General features: G+C 42.2%; 1 protein-coding gene across 5 annotated transcripts in view; it reads right to left on the bottom strand.

The window, feature by feature from the left end:
- Nucleotides 1-13,632, bottom strand: part of LOC101852863 (coiled-coil domain-containing protein 186) — a 36,794-nt gene extending 23,162 nt beyond the window's left edge. For 3 of the 5 annotated variants that reach the window (XM_005102242.3, XM_005102245.3, XM_005102246.3), the window contains exons 1-2: nt 13,452-13,632; nt 286-2,313 (exon numbers count right to left, since the gene is read on the bottom strand). In XM_005102242.3, the coding sequence (XP_005102299.1) occupies nt 286-2,306 (2,021 nt within the window). In that variant the 5' untranslated portion in view covers nt 2,307-2,313; nt 13,452-13,632. Of the gene's footprint in view, nt 1-285; nt 2,314-13,239; nt 13,279-13,451 lie in introns of those variants that run through there. The other 2 variants (XM_005102244.3, XM_035970766.1) reach the window with 2 other exon arrangements.
- Between the last annotated feature and the right edge of the window lie 353 nt (nt 13,633-13,985).

The raw sequence follows: 13,985 nt of genomic DNA, 5'->3' as shown, positions 1-13,985 counted from the left end.
AGGTTTTTTTTTTCTCATTCCTGTAAAATTTTGCTTTGTAGGCTTAGTACATTTTAAACAGCTTGCCGACAATTTACAATTAGATGGGTTAGTCTTGTCTGGCAAATCTTTGTTATCGCTATGACTTACACAACTCTACAATAAATTGGTATATAGGTAGGCCCTTAAATCACGAGCATATAGTGGTAGGGATAGAAAAACTAGTTTGTCAAATTGCAACATGATCAGTAGGAATATGAAACCCAATGCGCCACAACCTAAACTGAAAAATCTTCTCTTAATTACCTGTTGATTTCAGCATCTCGAATCTTGAGCTGTTCCAAGAGCTGCCGATTATGAGTTTGTAGCTGTTTCAATTCAAAGGATGGCTGTACTCCATTTAACAGCTCTGGCGGACTTCTCTGAGGGGCACTTCTATGGACGGCCCCAGCCCCCTTGCTGATCTTTGGTCTTGAAATTGGTGACCGGGATAAAAGCGCTGCATCTAGCTGTGACAAGATATCATCGTCGTCATCTTCATCATCATCAATCTGCAAGGCGCGGGCCAGTTTGCGTTGATAAGAATCAGAATCAGAATCAGAACCAGTGGAAGGGGCCTGCCTCGATGGGGTGGGGGGATCAGATATGCCAGAACTAAGGTCTGACAAGGACGATGAGGCATTGGCTTTTGCGGAGGGGGACGGCGACTGTTGTTCCACTGCTCTGTCATTTTGAACATTCGAATCATGCTGGGATGTTTTCACACTGGCAGAAGTTTGACTATTCACTGGTGGTGCTGTTATGTTTTTCTCTGAAGCACTGGCAGGCTGTGATGACTTAAAGACAGTGCTGAGAGGAACATCCTCTCCATCAGCAGAGTTTCTGGCCTGAGGCATTGCACTGTTGATCTCACCTTGAGGTGCTACGGGGGAATCTGAGTGACTCTCCTGAATGGGCTCAGAAGGAGAAGTGTTGGGACAGCCTTTGAGAGAGGTCTCAGATCCTCCCTCGCCACTTGCAGAAGTAGCCTCCGGCCTCACCTCACCAGCAACATTCTCAGGGTGACATATCACAGCATGTGCATCCCCCGAGGGGAACGACTCTTGCTCTTCAGGGGGAGACTCCCTACTAAGTGAGTGCACTTCTGAACCCTCAGCCCCACCATTCTCACCCACACTTTGCACTTCACTCTCTGATAAACTTTGGTCCAGACCATTTGCTATATTGGAACTTTGTAGATCATGTGAATGCTGCTCTTCATGTGCTGATGCCGATATCGGAGCAGACACATTCTGATTCTCTGCCTGTCTGACTTCTGGTAGATCAGCATCTCCACGATCAGGGCTATCTTGCTGTGTCTGAACTTCACGATCACACTCTGGCACCTGAAGCTCTGGCTCACTATCTTCTTTGGCCAGATGTCCTCCAACATTACAGGCAGAGGAGCTCTCACTAGTCTCTCCTGCCCTCACATCACACAGCTGAGCCCCCTCTGCGGCTGGTTCAGCAACCTCAGCAGTAGGGTCGGCCACAACTGCGTCCTCTTCACAGGCTTCTACCACCATCTCTCCCCCGAGACCATCCAGCTCTGCCTCTGGAGCATCGTCTAAGTTGTTAACAACCTGAATATCACCACTGAATTGACGGGAGGAGCTTTCACTCTCTGCCAAAGCTTGACTCTGTTCCCGTCTATTTGCAACATTGTCTTCTGGTTCTTGATTGATCACAGCAATATCTCCCCCACCATTTGGCTGGTTGGCTTCAGCTTCCTCTGCTTCTACATGAGCAGGCGAAACATTTTGACTCGATTCGACACCGGTTTCATTCACAGCCAAAAGCAGCTGCCGATCACTTTCACTGCAGGAAACATCCCGTAGCCCCGTCTCACACTCGGGTGCCGCAAGCTCCTCATCCTGCTCAAAACTGTCCCCTTCCTCGGCTGTTGCACCAACATCACCCACCTCTGTGTCTCTGTCCTGCCCTGCAGCAGCACCCCCACCCACGACATCTCCCTCCATCCTGGAATTCTGCTCACTCACAGAGACACCCTCAGCATTTCCTCCATCCACACCTTGGACGTGCCCATTTCCTACCTCATCATTATTAATCCTCACCGGCTGCCGCCCATTACCCTCCCCAAAGTCAGCTGTCCCCTCAGCTGGTTGTGACAAAGCAGCATCTTCCTCTGGCCCATCTTCCTCTGCTTCCCCGGAAGCTTGGGCTCTCACATCCCTCTGTGGTTGCCACTGTGGCAGATCTGCTTCATCCTCAGGCTCTGGGTTCTCAGCCACAGCAGACGCTCCAGCCTCCTGCTCTGTCCAGCTCATGCTACATCTGCCACAGACAAAAAAATGTAAGTTTTTGTTAAGCTTTGACGGTTTTTTGGTAAGAGTTTTACGGCACTTGCAACACAATTAGGTCATACAAGTGTCGAAGAATAAAGGTGATACAAGAGAGTAACAAATACAAAAAGGTGAGGAAAGAAAACGACCATAGGTGCTTGATAGGAAAGTTCACTACACCAGAGCATCCATCAATACCCACGAGTTTAGTTCGAATTTTAGTTTTAGTTGAGGTTTTGCCGCGCTCGCAATTGCATAAGGTCATATGAGCACCAAGGGGTAGATGTCAACAGAGAAGTCCTTACAAGGAATCAGACTTACTCTGCTTAGCTCTCTAGCTTCAACTTCAACAGCACAAAGTCTGCTTCGACTATCAAGGCACCCCGGAAATAGCGGGTAACAAGTGCGTGACCAAAATACAAAAGAAGTAGAGGAAAATGACGATAGTAAGGATTAAAAAAGAAAAAGCAGCAGTTCCCTGTTGTAGTTCAGGCACAGTTATGAGCATGACACTGTTGGATCAGCCCATTTAAAATTCTACTGTACATTAGAAGTCCCCCATTTGGGAATGGCCTAAAGACACTTCAGTCAGTGGCACCGCCCTGGGGGGGGGGGGTGGGGTGGGGGGGGGTTAGTTCGAATTTACAATAAAAATGAACACCTCAACTCGATAATGGTTATTTAGCATCAAGAAAACGCTAGAAAGACTGATAAATAGAAATAACAGAACAACAATCCATATACATAGGACCTATACATCTGCCCTCCAAATTTGCAACAGTTACAGTCTCTTGAGTAGAGTTGTACGTGAAGCAGTTCAAAGTGAGCCAAAAAAAAAAAACAGATTCAAAGCCACACAGAGAATGCCAAACTAATAACTTTTACCAAAAGAACCTTGGAACCGACCATAAAAGCATTCTTGAAATACTTAGAATGAGTTTCACCCATCCGTGTGATAATTATGTGTGCATGAATGAAAACCACACAGAATAATACTAAGCTCTACAGTTGAAATCATTCTGTTATCAATACAACATACATACAGTGACAGGTTATAATTAATTATAGTACTTATATAAGACATCGAACAATTATTAAACTTTTTTCATTCTAATTAGTATTAAGTACTCCACTTTCAAAAAAGAATTCAACAGGCCTGTGAGCCCCATACAGTAGTAGACCATGTTCTGTTCTAAATAATAATCGTTAGAGCCATAAACTGGGTTAAATTCTACACAACACATCACGTAGCGTCAAGCCTGTGACCTGCATAAAAATAAATCTTACTGAATTACAAACAATTTCCAGCCGCCACCCTCAATCAAACAGTACACAGATAAAAATAGCTGCATAGATATATATATATATATATATATATATATATATATATATATATATATATATATATATATATATATATATATATATATATATATATATATTATAGATATATATAGATATACAGTCGAACCTGCCCTGACGGCCACCTCTATAAGACGGCCACCTGTACAAACGGCCACTTTCCATTCACCCCTTTCGTTTTTCCTATATAATTTAACTGTGTAAAACGGGCACCTGTCCAACGCGGCCGCGGCCACCATAATTTAACACACAACCCCTATCATACTAAGCAATAATACCTGTCTAAGACGGTCACCTTAGTGACTCCATTCCGTTTTGTCATAAATTGTGCATTGGCCCCTGGCGTTGTGGGCGAGCCGTCATAATTCAATCACCTGTCGTTGTTGTTGGGTAGTCCCTCCAACCGATCATGTTGCGTAGACCCCTCCCCCTGTTGACCAATAGCTACCAATTTTCAGCTGCTGGTGAGGTAAGCGTGTGATCCCTCATAACCCATAAGCCCCGCCCAGAATTCATACACAAATCGTAAGTGAGATGAGTGGTCACTGTTTACCTAGTCTGAAACAAAGTAACAATGGACGTCAACATGAACTTGTTACAGAAGCGTTGCTCGTTCTCCGACCCATGTGTTTGTTTTAACATGGCACTCGGTCTTACTTGTCTTATACATTTCGTTTTATTGTCACCCTTTTGCAAAATCAGCGACAAAATAAAAATTACAAACGAAATACAAACCAACAACAACAACACCAACAAAGACAACATAATGGGGCTACTTTCGATTGGGGCCTCAGATGGGAATGGTTTGTTTTCTTTATCTTGATCAGTCCTGCCTAAGACGGCCACCTGTCTTATACGGCCACTTTTCTCCTTGACAATGGGTGGCCGTCTTACATAGGTTTGACTGTATATATATATATATATATATAGATATATATATATAGATATATATATATATAGATATATATATATATATAGATATATATATATAGATATATAGATAGATAGATGAATATATAGATATATATATATTATATAGTATTATTATGATCTAACATCTCTCACTTGGTGTTAGGAGCATAACTCAGTATTCTTAATTAGTTACAGTTAACACCAGAATACAGTACAATACAGAGTCGACCAGACGTAATCAACATTTTTTTTGGTAAGTGTTTTACGGCGCTCACAACTGCATAAGGTCATGAGCGCACAAGACACACCAAACATTTTCAATTGGTAGGAAATTCTGAATTTTGCCTGGGTGATGGCCTAAGAGTACTGCACTCTTATCGATTTTGGACCCCCAAGGGATCTTTAATGTGCTCAACTTGCACAAGGGACCTCCAGAGATTTTTCGCCCTTGTCCGAGAAGGCTAGGTGTAGATCTTTCCTACCAGAAGATCAGGGGTGTGGCTGAAAGACAGCAGTAAGAAGGAGCCAAGGAGTAGCAGTAGAAAGGCTGCAGAAAGAGTCAGGAGCCCAGTGGACGGGGAAAAGGAGGTGAGGGTGTGGGGAAAGAAAGTGGAGACGAAAGCAGACGACAGAATATGGCAAGAGAGAAGGAAAGAAGGTGAAGGGAGACAATTATAGAGACGAAAATTTTCCTATCGCTACCGGGATTTGAACCCGGGACCTTTGAATGAGAGGCAAACACCTTAACCTCTAGGCCACGAGGGCCCCCGTTATCAACATTGGTGATAGAATATTTGAAATTATATGAAAATATTCCAAATAAGCAAAGCTGGGTTGGTGGTGGGGGGGAATGTGGAGCCCTGTAGCCTGGTGCAGGACACATCGAATAATATAATCAATCCATACTGGAGGATATTTGTGACAGATACAACTGTCGCACAATGGTAACATCTGGGCCAGTGTCTGTACAATTCACAGTGAAAGCATAACTCCTGTCTACACATACACAGAGCACGGCTCTTTTCATTCAAGCCCACAATTAATTTTTCTCCACTTATCTGGAACAAAAAGTCAGAGCATGCGGACATTTGTGCATGCATTCACACACATCCCATACCCTCACACACACACACATACACACATATATATATACACAAACACACATATATATACACAAACACACACACATACAAACACACACATAACGGGGACACACATTTAACGCAAACACACACATGTAAATCACACTCACACATATATATGCACACATATATATATATTACAGTACCATGTGAACAAAAAGAGAATTTAAGTTGATGTTGCCTCTCTTGTTGCAGATTTAGTCTGTCAACACGAATATAGCCACATTTCCGATAGAAAGATGAAAGAAACAGTTGAAAATAAGTTTGAAAAAGCCACCCACCACATTTTGCCCACAAGCAATCAAGAATGAGGAAATCCACAAACAAGTATAGTCATTCAGAAAAGTTAATTAAGCAGCCATGTCAAAATAAAGAACAAAGGAGAGAAATGACACTAGTACATGCATATTATTAGTCTCCAACAAACTTTAAATGGAGGTCCCATTTAGTCTTGTCTTGTGAGAGAGAGACAAATACAAACAAATTATGGATTTAGAATTAAAATGAGAGAAAAGGGGGTGGGGGGAGGGAGAGAGAGAGAGAGAGAGAGAGAGAGAGAGAGAGAGAGAGAGAGAGAGAGAGAGAGAGTGAGAGAGAGAGAGAGAGAGAGAGAGAGAGAGAGAGAGAGAGAGGGGGGGGAGGCAGGGAGTGAAGGAGGGACAGACAGACAGACAGACAAACAGACAAACAGACAGACAGACAGACAGACAGACAGACAGACAAAGGGGGCTCTCGTGGCCTAGAGGTTAAGGAGTTGGCCTCTCATTTAAAGGTCCCGGGTTCGAATCCGGGTAGCGACCGAAAAATTTTCTTCTCTAAAATTGTCTCCTTTCACCTCCTTTCCTGCTCTCTAGCAATGTTCTGTTGTCTGCTTTCATTTTCACTTTCTGCCCCCACCCCCTCACCTCCTTTGCCCCCTCCTCTGGGCTCCTGACTCTTTCTGCAGCCTTTCTACTGCTACTCCTTGGCTCCTCCTTACTGCTGTCTTTCTGCCACACCCCTGATCTTCTGGTAGGAAAGATCTACACCTAGCCTTCTCGGACAAGGGCGAAAAATCTTGGAGGGCCCGTGTGCAAGTTGCACACGTTAAAGATCCCTTGGTGGTCTAAAATCGATAAGAGTAGGCTTCGGCTGCCACCCGGGCAAAATTCAAAATTTCCTACCAACTGAAAATATTAGGTGTGTCCCGCGCACTCATATGACCTATATGCAGTTGCGAGCACTGTAAAACACTTTACAAAAACAAAAAAAGACAGACAGACAGACAGACAGACAGGCAGGCAGACAGACAGACAGACAGACAGACAGACAGACAGACAGACAGACAGACAGACAGGCAGGCAGGCAGGCAGGCAGGCAGGCAGGCAGGCAGGCAGGCAGGCAGGCAGGCAGGCAGACAGATGCAGGCAGGCAGGCAGGCAGGCAGACAGATGCAGGCAGGCAGGCAGGCAGGCAGGCAGGCAGGCAGGCAGGCAGGCAGGCAGGCAGGCAGACAGACAGACAGACAGACAGACAGTTCCATAGTAAGTCAGAAGAGGGTCTGTGTGTCTTAAAAATTTTTAAAGGACACAATAAAAGGGTAATTTAGGGATTTTTGCCCCCAAAAAAGAAAAAAGGTCAAAAACTATTATGTTAATTCCTCTGAAGAAAGTATAGACATCACTGCAAGTGAGAGGCAATAAAGTAAAGATTTTCAAATACAATCAATTTGAACTTTGTCAATGGACTGAAACCAGTGAGTAAATTTTTCTTCATGAAATTTACGACCCACGAATCGAAGAATATGCTCCACATGGTGTAGAGGGGAAGTGAAACAGGAACACACTGCCATGTTGATTTCCAAAGAAAAGAATTAAGTATACATACATACTTCAGTACTGATGCAGTAACAACAATGGGCGGTGAGATAATATATTACAGCATATGACATTATAATGACTCATCTCCTCTTCCCCATTCCCTCTTCCTTCAACCACCAAAAAAACAAAACAAAATAATCAAACAAAAAAACCCAAAAAAAGAAATAACATCGACATCTACAGCACATTTAATTAAAGAATTATTTAATTAACAGATGCAGAGTAAAAGCAAAAAATCCTATCTCTAAATTTTGTACCAACACTAGGAAGTTCATTACACACTGCACTGGAAGTAAATGCAGATAGGACAGGTAAGGTCTAAGTTATCAAAAAGTCTGCATTCAACATTATCCTGTAACTTTTTCTCTTCCTCATAAAGTGGAGACTCATTAGACAGGACAGAAAGAGATGTTAGGTTGTGAGAAACAAATGAAAGGGAGGAATAGAGAGGAGAGGAAGGCAAACAAGTAAACAGACTAGAATGCCTCATCAACATGAATCTATAATTTCTACATTCAAGGCAAGGTGGGATGAAACAAGAAGGCCATATAAACATGAATTTCATAATTTCAATACAATAATACAGTATTAGGCTCCCCCTAAAATTCATAAGATCCCAGTATTTTAAGAAAACATTTTTTTTCCTTCGCAAAAGTCACTCCTAAGCTCCCACTCTAAAGGACAAAATTCAGCTAAGATTCCGAATTTCAGATCAGAATTTACAGCACAAAAACATGGGTGGCACTACTGATCAGCCACGCAGTGAAAATTTGCGATAATTTTACTGCCTGTTGCTCCCGAGATTATCCACTTTCACGAGAATGTGATAACATCTCCATTGTAAATCTCGATGAAACAGTACAAGGTTTTACCACAGAGAGGATCACAATGAGGTGTGAACTCGTCAACACATTCGTTTTCCCCAACATCGCAGTCGCATATATGAGCTCTCTACCCTACCTGAACTTACATCACTAGCTATGTGGGTAGGGCCTACAAATCCGTATCACACGGGATCACATGAAACTGTGAACTCGTTGGTGCTCTTGTTTTCCTGCCCATAGTAGCAGGCAGACAAACACAATGGTGTGTTACCACAGAGGCGGGGGAACTTCGTCAGAGATGGAAAGCTGTAAATTTTTGACAGGTAAAGGTCTTGAGACTCACGATAGGATACATGAAAATTACATGCCTCATGCCACTGTGATTGGTCAAGATTAACCATACTATATGCTCGCCGTTAGTATAAACCCACCCAAGAACATTTCAGAATAAGGGGAGACCACGGTACTGATTTTAGGCTGAACAGGAGTCACCTTACATTCTCCCTTTGGTGCACTGGGTAAGATTCCGTTCGCCTAAGATCCTGCATTTTCCTGGCTCCCAGGCACCGGGATCTTAGAGGCGGAAACTACTGTGTATACGTATAGATTACCAGACAGAATGTGGAAGGGCTCGGGGCCAACCGCTTTCATCATCAAAGTCAAGCTTACCATCGATCCAAGACAAGGTGTACAGTGGTAAACACACACAATAAAAAAAAAACACCAAATGATACAATTTCCCTCCACCCTATCCCCCCAAAAATTAAACCTGATTTCTCAAAGAAAAAAAAAAAGAGAATGGATCTCAAAATAACAACACTCGACACTACAAATTAGATCAATTTTGATCCAATTTGACATGAATATCCTCAGCAGCGTTTTCATCACCTTACGCCTTACATGCAAATGGGCAGAGAATGGCACGCTCTCAGACTAGAACAACAACATCTGTTGCACTAACAAAAACAAGACCAGAAGTTCAGGGGCAATAACCTATTTGATTTGATCCTAAATTAAAAACAAGATTCATAAACTAGCAGCTGATATATCTCTCCAGATGAGAATGTTTTCATGTTTATAAATACATGTTACGAGATGGTCCCACAAAAATAAAGCTTGGCTAACATTATTTCCATTTTTTTAAAAGCTGGCCTTAAATCCTTTTTTTCAACATCATGACATAAAAGTAGACGACAAAGTTATGTGTGTGTGTGTGTGTGTGTGTGTGTGTGTGTGTGTGTGTGTGTGTGTGTGTGTGTGTGTGTGTGTGTGTGTGTGTGTGTGTGTGTGTGCGTGCGTGCATGCATGCGTGCGTGTGTGCATGCATGCGTGTGTGTGTGTATGGCTGCATCTATACAGATGTATACATACATCATGTCCGAATTTATATTAAGCTCTGGGACAGTATATTTGGACACGTGTGTCCTTCTTTTTGAGAAGAAAGTGGCTATTCTCACCCCAGGTGAGAATAAAAATATGATCGACCTCTTACCCCGGATGAGGCTTGCTTGAGTTGGCTATTCAGTAATGGGTCATTTCATCACACGGTCATCTCGTCACAACCCAAATATGTGTGACGAAATGACTTTGCTTACATAAATACATTTGTATAATATCTGTAAAAAATTGTTATTTATAGTAGAGTTTTATACGATCAGCCTAAAGCTTTATAAGTTACATAAATTTTATATTACATATATATAATATATATATAAAGTAAAATACATTTTCCTCCAAACAGTTCTAAAGTTGAACAATAGTTAAAATAATACGGAGTGCCTACTACAGCTGGATCGGGCCGAACGCCCGACTCGATCGCCTGAAACTGAAAACAAACCCATTTGTTTGAGTCGGGCGATCGGCCCCCATCAGCCGATCCCATTCGTAGTGAGCACCCCGTATGGCAAAAACAATGTCTGGTAAAGAGTTAATAAGGCTTTGTTTGAAAGTAAGGGTCTAGCTATTAGCAAAATTGCAGTACCGTACATTTCTATCAGCTAATTTACTTTTAACAGAACTAATTTATCAGTCACACCTTTCATTTATAATAATAATAATATCTAAAAACTTTATTGATCTGATTCGATAGATTACAATATTGTCAATACATACAGTGGAAACCTGATATAACAGGGATGGTGGGAGTAGAAAAAATGTCCTGTTATATCCGATCCCTGTTAAATCAGAAATGAAAGGAAAGTAAGCATTTGTGGACTGATCATGGGTAGTTTCCTTAGCCACAAGTACCCACAAACAGGGGTTTTGGCACCAACTTTCTCCATTGCCTCACATCAGAAGAGCTTGGTCCACAGCATCTGCATCGGATAGTCTCATCTTCTTTCGATCCAGAGCAAACTTTCCATTGAAGTATGCTGCCACTATCTTCTCTCTATCCTTGTTAATGGTGTAAATCGACCCTTGTGGAATGTCTAACTGACGACAAATCTCTGCCAGTGGAGCTTGCTTTTCGTCAACAGCCTGGACTATTTCGTATTTTTTGTCAATTGAAAGGCATTTTCTCGTCCGCTTGACATCGTTGGTAACACATTGCGCGTGTGTGTTGCTAGGTTTCGGGCTAGATCGCTTCACACGCTGCGTGTGCTTGCAGTTGCAGTGGCATCGCTTGCGTGGGCTTGCTCCATCACTGTGTAACTCTCTTTCTCTCTCTCTCTCTCTCTCTTACTTTTTACTCATTATAACGAGCCTTTGTCCCTGCTATAACCAGTTGGGCTGCGATGAGGCCCTGTTATTGCCGATAACTTTTAATAGAGACAAAGAGTAGGAAAAAACGGGGATTTAAAAAAATCCCTGTTATTACCGGGCCTGTATATTTATGAATGGTGTAGCTGATCAGGAAGGCACGACAACTCGCACAGCCACCGCCACCCCCCCCCCCCATGTCATGTACTTTTAACTCTACCCAACCTCCTAAACATACCCATGACCCATGGCATGGCATATATAATAAGTTTCTCTGTTATTTTAAATTTCTCCAGTAAACTGTATTCTCCTATTGCCAGGGGACATGCTAGAGCTACGGCTCTCTTTCTCTTCGGAAGAAGTGGTCCCCGCCTAACTCCATGGAAATTGATACATTATGATTTTATGTACACAATCAGTAAGTAAAAATAACGGAAGTCGCGTAAAAAAGGGGAGTGTAGGGGGTTCTTTTAGTTTAAGTAAAAGTATTACAGCACCACTTGCTACACAAGTCAATAAGGTCAAATGTGTTACAAGAGAGGAACATATAATACACACAAAAAAGAAAGAGGAGACAGTGAGAAATGATTAGGACGATAGATGTTTGATAGGACCTGAAAGAAGGAGCAAACCCCACTAAAGCACCCGCCAACCACCCACCAAAAAATGTTCTCAGCACACTAAAAAATGTTAAAATAGTGTAGAAAAATGGCATCGGCTATTCGGACTCGAGTCTGAATAGCCTCCCGTAGCTATTCAGACTCAAAACTCCAATGCGCATGCATAATCAACAGGTGTAAAGGATGTGAAGAGGACAGGCAATTCGACCGTGGCCTTCCTCAGTTTCTGTGATCTGGCCAAAATTTTCGACACAAATTAAGGAAAGCATTAGTTGACGTCAAAAGTGAACAACAGTTGGAAAATCTGAAAATACTACACAACAAAGGCAAACATGGAAATGACAATCTGAGCTCAAAACGGGAAAAAAAGTTTCAGAACAACAAAAGATTATACTCTATCAATTGGTAGTCTAAACCTGCTTCATTTGATGAGAAAGACAAAAATCATTGATCACTCAATTCGAAGTCCAATCAGAAATTAGGAAGATCTTGAGAAAATTTTTTAATCCCTACTAAAGGGAACAAAAATCAGTCATTCAGAGTAGATCTATCTAGATCTAGATCAAGAATCTAGATCTATCTAACAGTGGTCTAAAGGAAAAGCTTTTCCAACAGCATACTTTACACGATGTTTGTTTGGTTGGTGCTTTTTCGGTAGTTCCCACCCCCCTTACTTGAGCCTAGATCTAGATCTAGATCTAGAATCTACATTTAGACTAAATTACGTTTGATGCGCGGCGAGCTAATCTTGAGCATATATATATATTATATATCAAACCTAAAAATTGCAAACGCGAACTGCAAAACATCAAATTATAGTAAAATTCAGGGGAAGATTGAAGAATACCGGACCACTCGTAGATAGCTATACTATACATATTTGCGCGAGAATGTGGGGTGGGTGGGGCGGGTGAGGGGGTGGGGGGGTTTCAGGGGGGTCTTCCCCCTGACAAAATTTTGATCTACGGGTCCGAGATTCTCCATTGAGAGATAAAAACTGGGGAAAATCATGAATTCCTAAGGTTGAGACATAGGCAAAGTCAGTCCGCTGGTCCGGTATTCTTCAATCTTACCAAATTCAGGGGGCAATCTAGCTATCGTCATCGACTAAGATCTGCCGAACCATGCCATGGAGTACGATGGAGCTACTGCTACTCAATTACCAGAAAGAAGGACTTCCGTAACGAGCGACCACCCCATCAAACACAATAACCTAACCCTACCCCTAGATCTACCCCTGCCCCTAGATCTACCCCTGCCCCTAGCCCTCAATTTTGCTCTGTCTCATAGCGGTCGCTCGTTACGGAAGTCCTCCCCAATACCAATCACTCAATCACCATTCCATTACCAAGGCAAGGCATCATCATCATCAAATGCCTTGCATTGGCCCAAAAAAGGAAACCTTTCCCTTGTAAACTCATTAATTCAGAATCAACAAAGCGTGTAGAACGTTGTCTGACAATGACAACGAGACAACTGTCAACGACCGAACAACCCACCATAACACACACATAGACTAGATTAGTAGACAACTTCTGACACAACAGGCGTAGACACCAAAACAGTCACAGCACAGTAGTGTAGTCTAGATCTAGTAGTAGTTCAGTCGCCTTGCTCATCACGGTGTTGATGAGGCAGAAACAGACACACAAAAGCTGTCGTTACTAGGTTCGATTTCTTAAAGATGCGCATAATACATACATTCACTTACCTATAAATCCGTTATATTCATTACGAAAATATTCCAACACAGAGAGAGTTTAAACCCCTTTTCATTAGCCTTTAAATGAGCATTTTTGAGTGTTGTGTTCACAAAAAGTAGTGTCGAATGAATAAACTCAGTAGGCCTAGCCTACTTTGACGGGAAGCCGGAAATGCAGCCTGGCAATGCCAACAAAACAAAATGGAGACAGATAATGAATGTCACATGACCGTTACACTGATCTATTTTAATTTGAGATTGGCAAAGGGAACAGGGAAAATAGGCTACATCGCCACAGTTGGATTTTTTAAAAATAATGCTTGCAACACTCATGTTGCGCAAACCCCAACAATATTTTGAATTCATTAAGAGAACCTTATAGGCTTACTTGTTAATGTTATCGATAGGCAATGGAAAGGCAAATGTTGCTAAACAAAAGTAGATGTAGAATACTTGCACATATATGTACAATATTATGTAGACAATCAGAGAGGAAGGACAAATTCGATCAATAAAGAGATAATAGGAAAAGGAAAGGGGGGG

This window comes from Aplysia californica, unplaced genomic scaffold (assembly GCF_000002075.1).
Source record: "Aplysia californica isolate F4 #8 unplaced genomic scaffold, AplCal3.0 scaffold00318, whole genome shotgun sequence".
In the NCBI taxonomy this organism is placed as follows: domain Eukaryota; kingdom Metazoa; phylum Mollusca; class Gastropoda; order Aplysiida; family Aplysiidae; genus Aplysia; species Aplysia californica.
The sequence above is the reverse complement of the archived record's forward strand: the minus strand, read 5'-3'. Positions and strand labels throughout refer to the sequence as shown.